We start from the raw sequence: 19073 nt of genomic DNA on the forward strand, positions 1-19073 counted from the left end.
AGGGCCCCGGGATGTTTATGGAGCTCCAGGATGCCGAGGGACGGGAAAACAGATTCATGGGGATGGGAGACAGGCAGACAGACAGGGATAACCTGTCCTAACCCTGTGGAGCAGCAGGAGGGGAGATGGGGAGAGCGTGACAGGGCTGATGTCACTTCAGGGCACATCCCATGGGATGGGCTGTCACTAAAGAAATGGGCTGGGGGACCCTTGGAATTCCTGGGGAGCCCAAAGGGACTGGGGGGACAAAGCCACAGGGGTGGCCCCCAGGCAGGGGCTGCTCCAGAGCACCAGGAGCTGACAGGGGGACACAGACAGGGGTGGGGGGTGTCCATGGGGTGACACTGCAGCCCCCATTCCACAGCCCATCCCAGGATGCAGCTGGAGCAGGAGCTGTGACACACCAGCGCCTGCAGCACAGCCACGAGCTCCTAAATAAATTCTGAGGCAGCTGAACTGTTAAGTCAGCAGAAGCTGGAGCCTCCGAGGAGATTTACTGCAAATTAAATTTGGGGGTGAGGCAGGGGTTGGGGGGAGGGGGCAGTGCCCCCAACACTCACTGGCCACCGTCAGGGTGATGGGCTGGCTCGTCTTGTTGTCGCCGTTCTTGTCATTCACCGCCTGCACGTAGTAACGCCCCGCGTCCGGGGCCACCGTGGACAGGATGACCAGGGTGTTCTCCAGCGTGATGGCTCTGGAGGAGAGCGTGGTGGCGGTGAACCCAGAGAGCTGGGACCCTCACTGCCCACCCTGCACCCACGTGAGACCCCCAGCCTCCCCCCAGTCAGCCCCCAGATGGGGGGACCAAGCCTGCCCCACTCTGTCCAAGCAGAGCCCATGGGATGGTGCAGATTCCGAGGATTTCTCCCTTTTTTTTTCATTTTTTACTTATTGGAACAATCTAATCTGCTGGAAACATAAAATGCTGTGGGGAATATGGTTTTTTTTTTACCATTAAATATGAGATAAAGGAGTTTTATCTCCTCAATCCCGCTTTGCAAATCGAAAGGAGACCAGTTCAATTCCTGCATAATGGGGGTTGCAAATTCAATTCCTGCCGGCTCCGGCAGCACCGGGATCTGCCACAGCTCCGTGGGGACACCTGGCACACGTGTCTGTGCCGTGTTTGGCTCTGTCCCACCCTCTCCCCCGCCTTCCTCCCTCCTGCTTTCATTTTTTGTTAAGAAATCCCTTTCTCTGGTGACAAACAGAGCCATTAGTCACCGGGCCTGTCCCTGGGCTTTAGCAGGATGTTGGTTAAACATCCTTAGCGTGGGGACAAGGTGAAACGCAGCCCCCGGGACGCTGGGGGGGGATGCAGGGGGATGCTGGGGGTGCTCACACGCGGCTGCTGGGGGAGATTTTCCGTCCATCCCGGAACCAGGTGACCTGGGGCTGCGGGAAGCTGGCGATGCGGGGCGCGCGGATGACGGCCGCCTCCCCCTGGGACACGCTCTGCTGCGTCTCGCTGTCCTCGAAGCTCCCCATGTCTGCAGAACAGGGCAGGGAACCGTGCCAGGGGCTGGGGGTGCGCCCAGGGAGGCAGCACAGGGTCTGGCTGGGCAGCAGGACAGGGTTTGTGGGATGAGCTCCCCAGGAGATGGAGCTGAGGGGCTGCTCCTGGCTCAGGGTGTGGGGGGAGGTGGAGGTGGCTCAGATGCTGCTCCTGGTGATCCATCCCTCCATCCATCACCCCCGTGCTGGCTCAGGGACCCCTGTCCGAGTGTCCCCCACCACAGACAGGCTGCAGGCCCAGTCCCGGGGCTCCCCAGCTTCTCCCTGTTCCCCATGGCATGTCCCAGCAGCATCCCAGCATGACCCTGGCTCCAGGGACAAGGTGTGGCACAGCTGCCTCCATCCCCCTGCCATTCCCAGCCTGGAAGCACACAGCAGCTGTGGGAGACTGAGGGAAGCAGGGGGCATGGAGGAGGGGGGTGGGACAGGGGATTTTTATTGACTTCCTTAATTGCTGTAATTAAAAACATGTAAAGAATCCTTTTTTAACGACTTTGCCATTATCATTAGTTGTTAGCACAGCTGCCTTATTAATTTCTCATTATCCTCCTGATTTGTCACTGCTCCTCAGGAGGTGTTTAAGGGGATGGGAGTGGGGATGTCCCAGAGGCAAGGGGTGATACAGAGGGGCAGGTCCCTTTCAGGGGACAGAGCCACCATCCCAGGCCTCAGCACTGCCATCTCCTCCTTAAATCTCACCAGAATCACCCCAGGGATGCTCCAGACATCTCTGCTGGCATTGCCTCAGGGATGCTCCCAATGTCCCTGCCAGCGTCATCCCAGGGATGCTCCAATATCCCCGCCAGTGTCACCCTAGGGATGCTGCAGGCTCTCACGTGCTGGCCACGAGTGGCACCAACACCGGAGCTGTCCCCCGGCGCCGGGAGTTGGGTGTTCCCGTGCGGTCCCCACGGGGCAGGACGGTCACTTACAGGCCACCTGCACCTCGGTCTGGCGCTGCAGCAGCGCTCCCATGCGGTTGCGGACGATGCAGCGGTAGAAGCCGGCGTGGGTGCGGTCCAGCGAGGTGATCATGTACCTGCGGGAGGGGAGCCAGCAGTCAGGGGACATCCGTGTCACTGTCACAGCCCCACGGAGAGGCTGCAGGTCCTGCACACCCTCCCCATTTACTGCACGTGTGCCAGGAGCTCCCTTCCCCGAGGAGCTGCTGGAGGTGCATGCAGACTGGGGGACACCGCAGTGTCCCGAGCCGTGCCCAGCCCCAGCAGTGACACTGAGGTGTGCTGGTGTCACCCAGCCTGGACCTGAGAGCCGCCAAGTCCGATGAACCCCGGCTGACCCCCGATCACCCCCACACCTGCCCTTATCAGCAGCCAGAGAGGAGATAAAGGAAATCACCACATCTCCAGGCGACCGCCCCCCAGCATCGCCGCGGTCCCCGGGCCGGACCCTGCCTCCCCCAGGGAGTCCCCAGCCCCGAGCTCCAGTTTCATCTCCCTCAACAGCCGGGGGAGCCTCCGGGGGCCGGGCAGGCGCCGCAGTCGCCTCAGAGAGGGAATAAATAAAGCAAGCTCAGCCCTCCTTGCCCAAAATCTAATCTTGCGTTAAAACCCGCCGCGGGCTCTTTCGGCAGAGCTTTGTTTGTTCTTCGGAGAACCGAGCGTAAATTAAACTTTCATAAGACCTGAGGAGCGCGTTCGCTGTGCCGGGAGCGCAGCGGGGCCCCGCACGGCAGAGGGTGACAGGGGACACAGGGCTGCTCCCCGGCCCGGCGGGACTGGCACCAAACCCGCGGTGACACGCTGCCAGCCGCCCACCCACGCGGCGTGCCGGGGTCACCCGTCCCCGCGGGAGGAGGGAGGGTGCCCTTTGGGAACGAGTCCTTGAGTGTCACGGCTGATATTTAAAAATGCTCCCCAGAGGCTTTAAATAAGATATTTCAATTCCACGGAGCTGTCAGGAGGGGCTGCAGACGCCAGGAGTAATGGGCCCGCTCTCCTTGCCGTGTCCTCGTTAATAAATCACACCGTGACTCCCGAGCACACCCATGGATGGATGGCTGGACGGACACACAGCAGCAGAGGGACACGTGCGTCCCCAAACAGAGCCGTGTCCTCGCTGCCGTGTCTCCTCCAGACCCTCACTCCAGGACAATGCAAAGCCACCAGAGCTGGCACAGCCCACGGGACCCAAAGCGGGTCACAGGGAGCACCTTCAGCACAGCCCTGGCAGCACGGTGTCCCCACAGGCAGGACACCTCCCTGGGCACAGGGAGCCGTGTCCCCAACCCAGGACACTCCAGCAGATCCAATTAAGGGGGCCTGGTCCCCACACACGGGAGCTGGAGGAGTTATTGAAGCAGCAGCACTTGCACACACACCTCAGCAGCTGAAAATAGCCCCGAGAAAGGAAATCAATTCCCGGCACAGCCCAGCCCGCAGTCATCAACCAAACCAGCACAGACTTTGTTCTCTCTGCTCGCCTTCCACCGAGGCTTTTATCCAAGAGCGCTCGGATTCGATTTCCTTCCCCCGTCAAGTCTGGCTGGGAGGGGACGGGAATTGATTTCACCCCCAATGTCACCCTCCTGTCACCCCTCACAGGGGACGTACCGCAGGCAGGAGGGGTGGATGCCACCCCACCCCCCAGTTTGTGCCACAGCTTCGTGGCCAGGAGTTCCAGGGCCATTGTTCCACGCGAGGAAGGAGCTCCTCCAGCTGGGACCGCTCCCGGTGCCCCGGCCGGTGCCTTTGTCCATTTGTCCGCCCGGCCCCGCTCCACCGGGACCGAGGTGAAGCTGGCCCGGCTCCCGGCGCAGCCCTCGCTGCTGACTCCGCTGTTCCAGGGGTTTGTTTGGCTTCTCTGTGAGGACGGAGCTTGACAGGGCCCGGTCCGTGGGGAGCAGCGAGCACTGACCCCCCCTGCCCCGGCAGGAAGCGGCTGCGTCCCGCTCAGCCCGGGGTCAGGAGGGGGCTCCGCGGGCAGGAGCCCCGAGCCGGGGGAGCGCCGCGTCTGCAGCAGCAGCTTTGGCACCGGATCTGTCTGACAGATGGATGGCTGCACGCTGGGAATGACAACCTGTCCGTCCGTCCATCCATCCATCCATCCATCCGTCCGTCTGTCCGTCCGTCCGTCCATCCCTGGTCCCTCGGGCGGGCACAGCAGCGTGCCCGGCTCCTCGCCGTGCCACCCCGCAGCGCTGCTGCCATCGCTCCGGCACAGCCGTGCCCCAGCCCCGGCTGCTGCCGCGGCTCTGCTCTTGTGGGGCTGCTGAGGCGCGTGGGGCTGACGCTGCCGAATTATTCTTAGATTGAGGGGGTGGAGAAGGGCCGGGAAAAGCAGCAGCCAAAGGATTTGATCCATCAAATTGAAAGCCAGAAGAGCGCAGAAATCTGTGAGGTTCTCCCAATGCCGCCCAGTAACAGCAACAGCTGGATCGGATTTGGGATGGAAGCACACTGGCACAGTCCCCTTTGATTAATATCCTGTATAACGACTAATTAATTCTGGAGGGGACGCGTGTTTGAATAGTTACTCTGGGATAATGAAATGTCAAGTGAGCATTAAAACACACTTAGCAGAGGTTTAACGACTCGGAGCATCCGAGCAGTGTCCCGGCCCCTGCTCCGGGCCAGCGCTCGATGAGGCTGTGAGCCCCCCCCGGAGCTCCATCAGCCCCGCTTAACTGGGCTATTGGATCTCAATTAGCTCCCGATTGGAGCGGATTCTCTTTGGATCCACGTGGCCGTTGCCTCTCCTCCTGCCCGGAGTGTTTTCCCTCGGCCGTGGGAATTGGCAGCCCCGTAAATCGCTGCCTCAATTGGCCCTGCCAGAACAATGAGCCATTTAATAATTAATGCCCGTGTATTAATCAGCCTCCTTCCTGCAGAGCAGGGACAGAGCGAGCCTCCATCCGTGTTGTGGCATCCGGAGGGCTTTGGTGCATTGCTAAGCACGAGCTTGGCCACCTCCCAGCTCCGGTGGCATCTCCTGCTCTGGCAGTCCCCTGTCCTCTCCACCGTGGCTCCTCTAGGATCCCAGCAGGGAGATTCCCTCTGCTGCCACCCCAGCACATTCCTCCTGCCAGCCCTGACACTGCTGTGGTTCACTGGCACCACTGCCCTGTGCCCACGGCTCCTTGTGCCAACGTCCAAGTGTCCCCGAAGCTCCAAACAAGGCACAGAGACAGGCAGGAGCCTCCCCAGCACAAGCATTCCCAGGAAAAAACACCCCCATGCTGCCCACGCCCCTCACCAGCCCTCCTGGGGCTTTGCCACCTGTGGTGGTGCCAAAGGTGACACCAAAGGTGACACAGGCCCTGCTGGAGCCACATTAACCAGGAAAGCCCTGACTGAGCTCCCACCCAGCCAGAAGGCAACCCTTCCAATGTTCTTCCATTAATAAACTCATTGCATGCTAATTAGCTCCCCAAGGCAGAGGGATGGGCTCCACACCTGGGCTGGCAAAGAGTTGGGCCCAGCAGAGCAGGGATGAGCTCCCAGCGAGCAACAGAATGAGCTGAGATCCCAGCAGGAATCCAGGGGTGATCCATCCTGTTTGCCCCGGGTCTGGGGTTTTCAGAGGCTCCTGGCTCCATATTTTACATAATGTGGGAACAAACTCTGGGCATCAAACATTTGGGATCCTCACCAGGCCACAAAGCATGGCAGAGTCCTGTGTGTGCAGCCGGTTGTGTCCCTGCACCCCAAAACAGCCCAGGGAGGAGCAGGGCTTGAAAGAGCCCCAAATCTGCCCACACAGAAAGGCTCCTGGGAGGAGAAGGAGGTGGATCAGAGCTGGAAAACCCACCCCAGGGCTGGCATGGGATGGCATGGGGAGGCTCAGCTGTGCCAGCCCTGCTTGGCAGAGGGGAGCTGGGGCAAAGCCAGCCAGAGCTGGAGATGGAATTGCACTGTTCCAAGCTCCAGCAAAGGGGACCTGGGCTCCAGAGAGGAGGCAGGGAATCCTTCAGTAGCTGCTGGACTCCTGCACCAGCTGTGGAGGCCATGAGGAGAGGCACGAGGGCTGATTTAGGAGCCAGAAGATTCATCTCTACGGATGGGAGTCTGTCCAGAGGTAATCTATGTGTAAGGTAATTTCCAAAGGCAGCAGGACTCGATGCAGCCCTTAATAGGACAATCTCATGTGATAAATTACCAGCCCCAACTAATCTGCATGTTAAATTTCTTGTACGAGAAATAAATATCCTCAATTCACCAGAGGAGCGCTTTCCTTCCGAGGATTTCATTAAAGACATCAAGCTGCCTGATTTGCATGTTGTGATTCCTCACAGGAGAGCCCGGCACTGGAGAGATCCTGGAGGCAAAACCAGAGCTGGGCTGGACAGCAGGGCCAGGGCACCCCAGCGTGTGGGCACCTATTACAAAGCAAGGGCGATTCTGATGTGGGTGAGGGAGAGAGAATGATGCATCTGACTCCAACTCATCAGAAGGCTAATTAATTACTTTATTATACTGTACTATATACATTTTATCTAAACTGAATCTGCCAAGCGCTCACTCTGCACATAATTGCACAGAACTGCACTCACCTCCTGGCTCTCCCGTGACTGTCTCGTGACAGTCTGACACACACACACTTTCTTGGCCCTAATAGGCCAAGGAAACAAAACATTTTCATTTCGGACAAACAATCTCCATATTGCATTCTACTTTGGTACAACACAGGCACAGCAAGTGGTAAGAATTGTGTTTTCCCTTTCTCTGACGTTCAGAGAGTGAGAATCTCAGAAATATTCCTGGGAAGAACTGTGCCTCGCTTTTCTCTATGAAGAGAATGTGGCACCCAGCCTGCTGTCACCTCATGGGCACCAGAGGGGTGTCCCTGTGGGGCCTCCAGCAGGGGAGGCAGCAGGGATTCTGTGGGAAAACGGCCTCGTGCACCCCATGCCAGCAGCAGGGAATGGAGGAAAGGGAAGGCAACTAGTCCCTGATCCCATCCCACCCACCAGGAATGTTCCTGGGATCACAGGTCCGTGGGCACCCACACAGCCAGGCTGATCTCTGAGCCCCCCACAGTCCCACGGATGCTCCCGAGGGAGGATGGCTCCACACACACACACACACACAGACACAGACACACACAGACACATGCACACAGACACAGACACACACATGCACACACACACACAGAGACACACACACAGACACACAGAGACACACACATGCACACAGACACATGCACACAGACACACAGACACACACACAGACACACACACAGACACACACACACATACACACAGAGCCAGGCTGGTGCCCAATCCCCCACAGCCCCCAGGGGTGGCTCCAGGGGGAGATGGCTCCACAAGCACACAGCCCCGGGCTGCTCCCACTCCTTCTGGAGTCCCTCATGGCACCCAATCCCCTGGGATGCTCCTCGGGGAGCCTGGCTCCAGATGCTCAGAGAGCTCCCGCCGCGCTCCCAGGGATGCTCCCGAGGGATCAGCTCCAGGCACAGGCACCGCCGAGCCCTGCCCGGCTCGGGGACAGGGACAAGCCCAGCCCCTTGCCCACCTGGCCCTCGGAGAACGCCAAGAGCCGCTCCGGTGGCGGCGGAACCGCTGCGGGAAGGAAAGGGCGGTCGCCATGGAAACGCAGCCAAACTGGGAGAGCGGCTCCTTTCCTGGAAACGCGGCGTGAGCTCCTCCGACCACCGCGAGCACCTCGCTCCAGGGGGGCGAGGGGACAGCGAGCCCCTGCCCACAGCCCCCCAGATGGGAAATGCACGAGTGCCACTGCAGCCGGAGGGATGCCCTGCTCAGGAGAGCATCTGGGGAGCAGCAGCGAGGATGATGAGGGTGGAATGTTTGGAGGCACAGCCCTGGCTGGGAACCACGAGGTGAAGCCACTAAGCCCGGCTGGGAATCATGGGTGATGCCACCGAACCAGCCAGTCCCTGGGCACAGCCCCCACGGCACGAGGGAACCACGAGGTGAAGCCACTAAGCCCGGCTGGGAATCATGGGTGATGCCACCGAGGCCAGGCAGTCCCTGGGCACAGCCCCCACGGCATGTTGTCCTCTCCAAAGCCTTCCTCATGGGCACAGCCGGGCTCTGGGGAATGTGCTCCTGTCCCTGGACTGACGGACACACGTTAGCACCAAGCTGGGAGGGACTGGTGCACCCCAAACCCAGAGCCAGCCCCGGCCCCACATGGCCAAGAGCATCCCTGAGCCTCCCTGGCCATCAGCACCAGTCCTCCCCTCTCCAAGGATTACTCTGTTTCTAAACTCGTTAACTTTTAATTACAACCTTCCCACTGCCTGAGCGGGCTGGCTCCGCGCCACCGACAGCTCTATTAAAATTCAATTTCTGCCCATCATAACTAATTTTGGTCCTTCTCCTTCTCACCAGCAGCCTCCAGTGCCAGGCACGACAGCCAAGCCCTCGTCTCCACACTCCAAATCCCCACGGAGCCGCGGGCAGAGCCAAGGGAGGCTGGCAGGTTCCAGGGGAGCCCAGCAGGGATTTGGGATTTGCACGGTGCCTGCTCTGCTCCGTTGTTTAGGTTTGTTTGGGTTTTCCCCACGTGTTTGTTTGGTTGGTTTCTCGCTTCCATCCTTAATCCTTTCTGCCTGGATGCTGGAGCTGGGGGCTGAGGGCTCCAGGGGAGGGGAGTCACCTTGGAGCAGGGATGCAGGGATGCATGGATTCAGGGATGCGGGAATGCAGGGATGCATGGATTTAGGGATGCATGGATTCAGGGATGCAGGGATGGAGGGATTCAGGGATGCAGGAATGCAGATATTTAGGGATGTGGGAATGCAGGGATTCAGGGATACAAGGATGGAGGCATGCAGGGACACAGGAATGCATGGATTCAGGGATGAAGGGATGCATGGATTCAGGGATGCAGAAATGCAGGGATTCAGGGATGCAGGAATGCAGGGATTCAGGGATGCACAAATGCATGGATTCAGGGATGCAGGGATGCAGGGATTCAGGGATGCAGGGATGTGGAGCTGCCTGGCATCCTGGAGCACAGGCACCACTGCTGGGCCCTTTCCTACTGAAGGGTGAACTGAGGCTCAAATCAAACCCTGGAGAAACTCAGGAAAAGGAGGCAGAATGCCCATTCTGGGTTTGGAGGTGACCCCCCAGGCACCCCAACCCACTCCCAGAGCAGAGCAGGGCCCGGGATCGAGACCCTGACTCCTTTCCCCTGCCTGGGAAAGAGCTGCACCCCTGACAGGAGAGAGCTGTGGGAATTGTGGGGCTCAACAGGTCTCTGAACTTCCACACCGTGACAAGGGACAAGGGTGTCCCACAGGGCCCCCAGCCAGGGACTCAGGGCACTGCAGAGCTGCAGCCACCATGGCTCAGGAGGGGACAGTCCCCAAGGAGGGCCTGGGCTCCAGGATCCCAGCAGGGCACAGACGTCACCCAGCCGCTCTCTCTGCATTCCCGGCATCCCGGAGCAGCCCCGTGTTACCACAGCAACACGAAGCCTTTGGATTCGATGCCTGGAAAGGGGGAACGGCTTGTCTCAACCTGAATTATTGATTAAAACAGAGAGGATGACACACACACTCAGAGGAGATGGCGAGAGGTGCCCGCCTCGATTTAAAGGCCATCTCCAAGGGGCCGGAGTCGCTCTGTGCCAGGATCAGTTGGCACACGGGGCTGGAGCTGGGCACTCTCCCACGCCAGCCTGCCTTGCTCCCAGGGAGCCCCGGGGGCTGTGATCCACAGCCCGGTGTTGAGGTGTTAATCCGCTTGTGCAAACACCTCCTCCCCGCTGTTGACCTGCTTAAAGTCCCGTTTGCTCTGCAAACAGAGCCACAGCTCCAGGGCTGCCAAGCGCTGCCTCTGTGCCGCCTCCCAGGATGGCAGGCCTGGCACTGGCACCTGCCAGGGACCAGCATGACAGGCAGGATTTGCCACGGATGCTCGGGAAGACTCAGAATCCAGAGTCACTGAGGCTGGAAAAGACCTCCAAGATCATCGTGTCCCAGCTGTGCCCAATCCCCACCTTATCCCCAGCCCAGAGCTCGAGTGCCACCCCCAGATTTCCTCCAGGGATGGGCACTCCCAGCCTCCCTGGGCAGCCCCTGCTGGTGCCTGACCGCCCTTCCCAGACTCACCGGTACTCCAGGGAGAACTTGGTGAGCTCCTGGCTGTTGTGCAGCCACTTGAACTCCAGGGGCCAGCTGCCCTCGGCCATGCAGGTCAGCACCAGCCGGTTCCCCTCCAGGTGCACCTGGCTCCGCACCGGCTCCGTCTTGAAGTACGGGGAGACATCATCTGAGGAGAGAGGAGGGACAGGGATCAGGGGCCACATCCCGCCAGCCCCATGGAGCACTCAGCACTGCTGCCCTGCCCCTGGCAGGCCACAGAACACAATGATCCTTAAGGTCTTTTCCAACCCAAAGCATTCCGTGATTCTGTTGGCATCACCCAGTGGCCACCTCCCCGCCCCAGCCAGGCCACCCAGCCCCCTTCCCTGTCCCTTGTCCCTCCCTGAACCATTCCAGCAGCCCATCCACAAGGGCTCAGCCTGCTGCAGGTTTATCTAAGCTGCTGCTTTGCTTTATTCCCGGTTGCCTTTGTAGCATCTCGGAGCTTTTAACTCGGGGGGTGAAGGGGCGGAGGGGCTGCGAGCCGAGCGAGGCAGAACCACTTACTCCTCTCCTGTTTTATTTGCTAAGTAAAACTATAAATCGAACCACACAGCTCCATTTTCTGCTTAACAAATGGAAGCCCTTTTACTTCAAAGGCACATTCATATTCCCCAGCAGCTTTCAAGTGCACGTTCAATCACAGCTCTGGGTTTTTTCTTTGGGGTAGGGCTTTGCTTTCTTGCCTGCTCGAGCTGAATTCCTGCCGTGGATCCCTGTGAGCAGCACCAAGGCCCACCACCATGGGGTGTGACAGGAATTTGTGGGAGACAGAGACACCCGGAGATACCCCCAGAGCTGCACTGGGGGTCCCTCTCCTCAGTCCTGGCTCCTGCACACTCACATGGAAATGCCCAGTGGATTTACACCATCCTGCCTGGCAAAGGGCAGGGCACGGTGGTGCTGGATGCCAGGACAGTCATTAGGAAGGGGAGGAGCAGCTTGCGGCTCATTAATTTAATCTTCCTCTCTGACCTTCAGCAGCACCAGCTGGAAGGGGCAGCCCTCACTCCTCCTGGTGTCCCTGCCTCAGATTCAGGATGGATTCAGGCATTGGGGCATCAGGGCACGGCAGCCCAGCCCATCCCGGGTGGCACAGGGGCAGAGTGGTGCCCATGGCAGCTCGGTGCCCTGGCTGTGGGTTTGGCACCCCTGCTGTGAGCCCAACCCATGGCCCTGCTGTTCCCTGGCCCGGGGAGCTCAGGGCAGCCCTGCCACCCTCAGGGTGCCCCAGGATTGGGGACACAGGTGCCGCAGGGCTCACAGGAATGTCCCAGAGCAGGATCTGTGTCACCTGTGCACGCCACATGTCCCCACCACGGCAGAGCTTGACCTGCAAGGCCGGGGCATCGCCCACGCCACCCTGGAGACTTTGGGATTATGGCAGTGCCCAGATGGGGACGTGGCACAGCCAGATGGCAGATCTGGATCCAAACACCTCCTGCATGAAACCAGCAAATGAGCCATGCCCCAGACTGGCACCCACTGGGCACGACGCAGCTGCAGGGAGCATCCAAGCATGGCACAACGGGCTGGTCCCCAGGGAATGCTGATCCCCAGGGAATGCTGATCCCTCAGGACCCCCAGGCTGTGCTGGAATTCTGATCCCTCAGGACCCCCAGGCTGTGCTGGAATTCTGATCCCTCAGGACCCCCAGGCTGTGCTGGAATTCTGATCCCTCAGGACCCCCAGGCTGTGCTGCCAGGGCCCAGCTGAGCACTCTGAGGGCACAGTGGGACTGAGACTTGGCATGCCCAGTGCACCTAGCCAGCAGCCAGTGCCTGGGAGGCTCCTGGGAGGTGTCCTGGAGGTGTTTAGGAAGCGTTTGGGAGCAGGGTGCTGCTGGTGCACCTTCCCCAGGGCCCGCCCGCCGCTTGCATCCATCCTAATTTGATTTTAAGCAGCTAAGGCTCATCACGCTTTGAAGCGCCCGAGCCATCTGTTCTGCATTAAGGGGTGAAAAACGGCGCAGAGGAGGAGAGGCGGCTCCTAATTCCGCTCGGATCGTTCCGTGGTGATCCAAGGGCACAGCGCCCGGCCCGGCCCGGCCCCTCCCGCGCCCCCAGAAAGGCAAACCCAGCCCGAGCACGGCAGGGGACAGTGGGGGTGGGGGTCCTGCGGGTCCCCTGTGGGGGGTGAAGGTGGCACCGAGCTCGAGTGGAATCCTCCTCATCCTCCTGGGAGCCCAACCCAGAGCCAGGGGGGCTGGAGGAGAGGAGGGATCCCGGGAGGGGAAGGTGGCTCGTTAATTCCAGGTCTCCAGAGAGGCCTCCAGGGACAAGACCAGGTGTTCCTGGTGAGTGGGGGGCCCCAGTGCTGAGCAGGGCTGTCCTCACCACCAACCCCTTCTGCAGCCCCCCAGCCTCAGTTTCCCTCTCCAGCTGCACCAGCCGTCCAGCTCTGCTCTCTGGGGACACCACCACCCCTGGCAGGTCCTGGCACCACCAAATCCAGGTTCATGGAGCTCTCACCATGCCACCACGGAGCTGGCACGGACCGGAGCTGCCATTCCCCCGGCCCCGGGCCCGGGGGGTGGTTCCCGCCGGATGACAGCCACGTCCCCCCAAACGAAGGGTCATTACTGCTCATTCCGCCTCTCCCCCATCTGTTGTGACTGTTTACACTCCGCTTGCTAATTAGAGGCTAATTAGTTGGTGCAGAAATTCATCACTTTCCAAACACAGGCGGCAGCGAGGGGCGTCTCCGGGAACATCTGCACATCTGCCGGCGGCACGGGACACTGCGCAGCTCCTGAGCCACCCCCTGCCACGCCAGCAGTGTCCCCTCCACAAAGAAAGGTGCCACCAAACCCCTCTGTCCCCATCCTGCCCTCGGGGCTGAGCCGAGCTGCCGGCAGTGACGGATAGGATTCCAAAGGCTGGCAGCCGGGAAAGGGGACAGGGACAGGGACGAGGACAGTCCCGGCTCTCTCCCTCCCCTGCCGATGACAATCTAATGCCAGGCCCCGGCACGGCGCTAATCCCGCCTAATGGGATCGCAGTCCTGGCCCCTGCGCTTTAGTTACATCAGGGCCGGCGGGGCTTTGGAGCCGGAGCGGGCGCGGATGTAGGGCAGGGCTCCCGAAAGAGCCCTAATGGATCCTAATTCCCGGCCCTAATGGGAGAGCTGGGCACTAAGCTCCCCTCTCTCCGCCTTCAAATCCCTCCTGATGGGAAGGGACGGGGAGTTTTAAGCCGGGAGGAATCCCGGAATGGTGCCAAGGGCACGGCTCTGCCTGGCAGCTGCTGCCAGGGGGGCGGTGGGGACGGAGGGTGCAGCCCCCTCCTGTTCCCTCTCAGAGCCAAGATGGGGATGGGGGCAGGAAATCCAATTCCTCGGGTCCTCCTGAAGCACCAGCGGTTTGTGGGACAGCCAGGTCCCCTCCTGCCTGGTGCCACCATCCAGAGGACAAGACAGTCCCCATGTCTGCTTGTGTTCAGTCCCCCTTAGGGACAGGGGTGACATCCAGTGCCTCCCCTGCCCAGCTCACCCACTGCAAGGTGAACAGCCCATTCCTGCTGATCACCATGATCCAGGAATCCCATCGGAGCCGATGCCCACCAGGAGCTGGGGGATGTCCTGAACCCAGCCCACCTTCACCTGCGGGCTCCAGGTACCCAGCAGAGCCCAGCCAACACCAGGGACCAGCACCTGCCTCAGGGAAAACAGCTCCATCCTCCTGCTCCTACCCAACAACCCTTCTTTGGTCCCACCAGGATGCGGCACTGGAAGTGCCCGCTGCACTACCCACACCCCACCGGGACCATTGAGAGGGGACAGAGCCATGTCCCTACTGCCCCCACAGCTTCCCAGGGCCGCCCCAGGGCATCACCACCCAAAAAGCAGCATGGCAGCCTGGAAAGGAGGATGCCAGCCCAGCAAGGAAGGTGCCAACCCTCCAGGAGTGGTGGCACAGCCACCTGGCACTGCCACCAAGCAGCTCCCACCACGGCCCCCCCTGCACGGGGAGATGGAGCTAAATCTCTTCGGCATCAGGCTCTCGCTGGCTCCGCAGCACGAAGAGATTAAAAAACAATAAAGAGAAAGCGAAACCCTCCGCTATAATTACCAGCCTTTAGCCGCCAGCGGAGGCAGGAGGGAGGGAGGCAAGGAAAAAGGGGGAAAAAGAAACAGAGGAGAAGAAGAAATCCACTAAAATTTTAATAGGAACCACTGCATTTAATTTAACGACACATTTTTTCAATTACCAGAATAATTGTTTTATTCATAAAACGAGTTTCAATAAGAGGGTAATTTTCCTTTGTTTTTATTATTCATTTGTGGAACATATTCGCCGTGCACTTCCCCGGCGCCGCCGCAGCCGTGCCACAGCTGGGGGGGCTGGGCAGGGGGGAACGCCACCCACGGCCCCCAAAAACAGCACTCATGGGGACCAGAGTGTCCCGAGCACCCTGCTGGGGTCACAGCCTCGGGTGGCACAAGGAGAGCTGGCCCCAGGGGATCCTTCATGGCCATCCAAGGGGTGACAGGGATGTGGTGGCCTTGGGGACAAGCGAATCCCTGCCCACAAAGCCACCCCACCCCTTGGCTATGTCCCATTCCCACCTTGTCGGGAGCCAGGTGAGGTGGGGAAGCATCAATCTCCCAGTGGATGCTGCTAAAGCCACCAGGTCGATTCAATGTCCCTCGTGTCCCCAAGGGCACGGAGCCACCGCCACGCCCGAGGTGCTCTCGGTGTCCCCAGGCAGGTCCCTCCTGGGGTCCTCGGTGGCAGGTGCAGGGGGATTGGAGGCTCTCTCCAGCACTGCCAGAGCCATTAGTATTCCTGAGACACGGCTCCATCCCCTTAATAAAAAGCAAACACGGAATTGAAATGCCGAGCGCCGCCGGCACCTGGGGAGCCGCGGAGCGCGACGGTGCTGCCAGGCGGGGACCGAGGGGACAAGGCCCCGGCTGGAAGTGCCAAGGATGAAGCCAAGGATGAGTCAGTGTGGTTTGGGAACCTTGGCTGAGCCCTGCTCGCCCTCCTCCCAACACCTGGGCAGGTGCAGAGCAACCTGAGCCACACCCTGAGGCCTCTGAAGGGATGCCAGCAGGGAGGATGCCATCCTCCTCACGCCAGCATCACCACAGCCAAAATCACAGAGCCACCCAAAGCCTGAGTGGTTTGGGTTGGGAAGTCCTTAGAATCCATCCAGTTCTATCTCTGCCATGGCAGGGACAGCTTCCACTACCCCAGGGTACTCCAAGCCCTGTTCAGCCTGGCCTTGGGCACTTCCAGGCATGGAGCAGCCACAGCCAAGGCCTGCCCACCCTCACAGTAAATAGTTTCTTCCATGAAATCCCTCCCAGCATCGGCCCTCGGTGCTGAGCCCAGCAGAGCTGGCCCTGGAGCAGCCACAGGGACACCCAGCTGTCCCCTGCTGTCCCCCCAGGCTGGGATGGAGCAGTGCCAAAGGCACCCGGCACAGTCCCACCCATTTTATCCCCAGAGACCAGCCTGGCTGCCCCACACGCCCCCACCCACGGTGTGTCTTTGATGTGGGTTTTTTTGCCCTTTTTACTAAGAAAAAGACTTATAATTGCAGATGTGACCATTAATCCTCCCAACTTACTTTGTTCCCTTCCTTCCCTGCTTTCCCCTCCCTCCCTTCTCCCCCCACTGAGACCAAGAGCTTTAAAACTCTCCTTCTGGCTATTAATTAAAAGCAACCTCTCCACTGCCGTGAGTGTACTTGCCATAAATTAATAGCAGCCTTCTTAATCAAATCTTATCTCCTCTCCAAGCGCCCGGCGCGCGGGGCCGGGTGGGTATCCCAGCCTGCCCAGCCATGAAATGCAATTCCCAACGCTCCAGTGGCCTCGGCAGCTCCGCTCCATCCCCTCCTCCGCGGTGCCCGGACCTGTGCGGGCTCGGAGCGGCCACCTGGGCCAGCAGGGAGGAGAGGGCCCGGCCACCCGGCGCGGAGGTGGCTCCCCGAGGACACGCTCCATTTCTCAGCCATTTACCGCGTTTATCCGCAGCCCCTGCGGACGGCACTCGGCTTCCTGAATTATTTAGGAGGGGTTCGGTGCTCCGAAGCGGCGGGAGAGCCATGGGGGGAAGTTCTGCTGCCGGAGCTGGGGGTGGGAAGGCGGAGGGGCCGCAGCACAGTTTTTGGGAGGTCAGTTCCTGGACTGGTGAGCTCACGGTGTTCTGGTTCCAGCAGAATATTGGAGAACATCGTGCTTCCATTCCCCCATCCCGGGTCCCCATCCCTATCCCACCAGGTTTTCCTTCTCCCCACCCAACCCCCAGCCCTTCCTCTGAGGTGTGGGTTCCCCAGCCCCACAGCATTCCCAGAGAGCAGGGACAGAGGGGGACCTGGACATGCAGCTTCTGGGGCTGCTGTTCCAGCCCTCTCCTTTGCTGTGGAAAGAGAAAACAGCGCTGGACATGATTTTCCTTCTTATCTCTGCCCCCACAGTGGGCTGAGACGGGCACGGGGGGCTCGGGCTGGGCCCTCCCGCAGCACCACGGCCCAGGAGACAGCGGGGGCTGCAGGGGGAGCCCCAGTAAAAGGAGCTGAAGGGCTTTTCAGCCGAGGCACAGTGGCCGGGACAGCATCCTCTCCCCCCGGCTCCAATCCCACCGGGATCACTGGGATAAAACCGCCCTTGTGGAGCAGGGAAGCGCTGCAGGAGCATCTCACGGCGGCTACATCCCTCCAGCAGCAGAGCCCGGAGTCGTTCCAGGTGTTGTGCCCATCCTGCCCAGGACAGGGAAGAGCTGGGAGGCTCCAAGGCTGGCACCCGGTGCCCTCCAGCCGTCTGCCACCAGCACGTGCCCTGCGGTGACCTTGCTGCCGGAACACACCCGTCCCTGCTCTGGTGCCTCTCCGAGCTGCCCGGCTGCTCACGGCTCCGGGAGCTGCTGCTCTGCCGTGGGGAAGGGGCACGGGCAGCACGAGGGGCTGCTGGCCATGGGCACACTGTCCCTGGCTCAGGTCACAGCTGTCCCAGCTGGAGATGGGCAGCTCATCTCCATCCAGCCCCCCGTGTACTTGTCCAGCTGCTTTGGCAGCTCCTTGACACAAGAAAAAGGATTTTTGGGTCGGGGGTAGCTCTGGGGCTGTGGGGACACCTCCCATAAAGGGTGCAAGGATGTGTGCCCAGGACCCCAGGAGGGCTGGCAAAGGAGGGGAGCTGGAGCTGGCCTCACCTCCCCAGAGAGGAGCTGGGCTGAGCCCAGAGCTCCAGCACTGCTGGGCCGCTCCCTGCGCTCCCTCAGAGGGGATTTGGGGTTCCCTACATGCCCTAAGCCGATTGCTGAGGTGTGGTAACTGGATTAAGGGGGAGGCTGAGGGAGAGGCAGACCTGGAGGAGCTGCTCAGCAGAGCACGGCTCCCGCCCGTGTGACACCGCAGGATTTGCAGAGCTGCAGCTTAAACTGATTTCCTTCCCCTAAGCCTTTGGAAAGGTGAAGCTGCAGGAGGGCCGTGAGCTCTGCCCCCTCCTCACCCCACAAAAACCCCGCAGGGCCCCGGTATGGGCTGGCAGAGGGATCATGTCCTCACAGTGACCCCTCAGCCACCCACGTCCTCACACAGGCAGCGGCTCACATCCCCACGTTGGTCCCCACAGCCAGCCCTGCCTGTGATGCTGGGTGACATCCCACAGCCATCCCAACCCGTGACACTGGGTCACATCCCACAGCCAGCCCTGCCTGTGATGCTGGGTGACATCCCACAGCCATCCCAACCCGTGACACCGGGTCACATCCCACAGCCAGCCCTGCCCGTGGCACTGGGTCATATCCCATGGCCACCCCTGCCTGTGACACTGGGTCACATCCCACAGCCAGCCCTGCCTGTGAGACTGGGTCACATCCCATGGCCAGCCCTGCTCATGGCACTGGGTCACATCCCACAGTCTCCCTGCCCGTGGCACTGGGTCATATCCCATGGCCACCCCTGCCTGTGACACTGGCAGTGAGACCTCCAGGTGACCCCGCAGCTCCTCAGGGAGCAGCACAGTGACCCCAAACCCCCTCAGGGCCCTCAGCGCCCAGCAGCCCCCGTGGTGATAATCCCTGCTGGCAGCAGCCACCGCTCGGGGCTCTCGGTGACATCCCGGTGGCTGATCCGAGCTGACCACTGCAGGGCACAGCCACGGCCTCAGCACCCCCTCCCTGGCAGCAGCCAGCGCTGCCCAGATCCTCCCCACAGCCCTGTCCTGGGCACAGGTGACACCAGTGGGGACCACGCAGTCCCTGCCTGGGGGTGCAGGAGCAGCCCCCGAGTGATGCCCCCGGCGCTGTCCTCTCCTCCTGTGGTCCCCAGCGTGGCACTGGTGTCACCTGCGGGCTGCACGGCAGTTCTGCCGGTGTCATCCCTCATCCATCTCTGCTGGAGATCTGTCCTGGCACTTCCTGTCCCAGGGTGGGGGTAGAGGCTGCGGGGGGTGATTCCTGGAGCTGGCAGTGCTCAGGAAAACCCAGGCAGAGACCAGGAGCCCCAAGC

General features: G+C 60.6%; 1 protein-coding gene across 1 annotated transcript in view; it reads right to left on the reverse strand.

Moving 5' to 3' along the window:
- SDK2 (sidekick cell adhesion molecule 2) overlaps window positions 1-19073 on the reverse strand; it is a 46044-nt gene that overhangs the window by 16777 nt on the left and 10194 nt on the right. Inside the window, exons 2-5 of the mRNA XM_041409550.1 lie at window positions 10579-10738; window positions 2448-2554; window positions 1343-1490; window positions 561-694 (exon numbers count right to left, since the gene is read on the reverse strand). Of these exons, the coding sequence (XP_041265484.1) occupies window positions 561-694; window positions 1343-1490; window positions 2448-2554; window positions 10579-10738 (549 nt within the window). The remainder of the gene's footprint in view (window positions 1-560; window positions 695-1342; window positions 1491-2447; window positions 2555-10578; window positions 10739-19073) is intronic.

This window comes from Onychostruthus taczanowskii, unplaced genomic scaffold (assembly GCF_017590055.1).
Source record: "Onychostruthus taczanowskii isolate IOZ18803 unplaced genomic scaffold, ASM1759005v1 scaffold30, whole genome shotgun sequence".
Taxonomy (NCBI): domain Eukaryota; kingdom Metazoa; phylum Chordata; class Aves; order Passeriformes; family Passeridae; genus Onychostruthus; species Onychostruthus taczanowskii.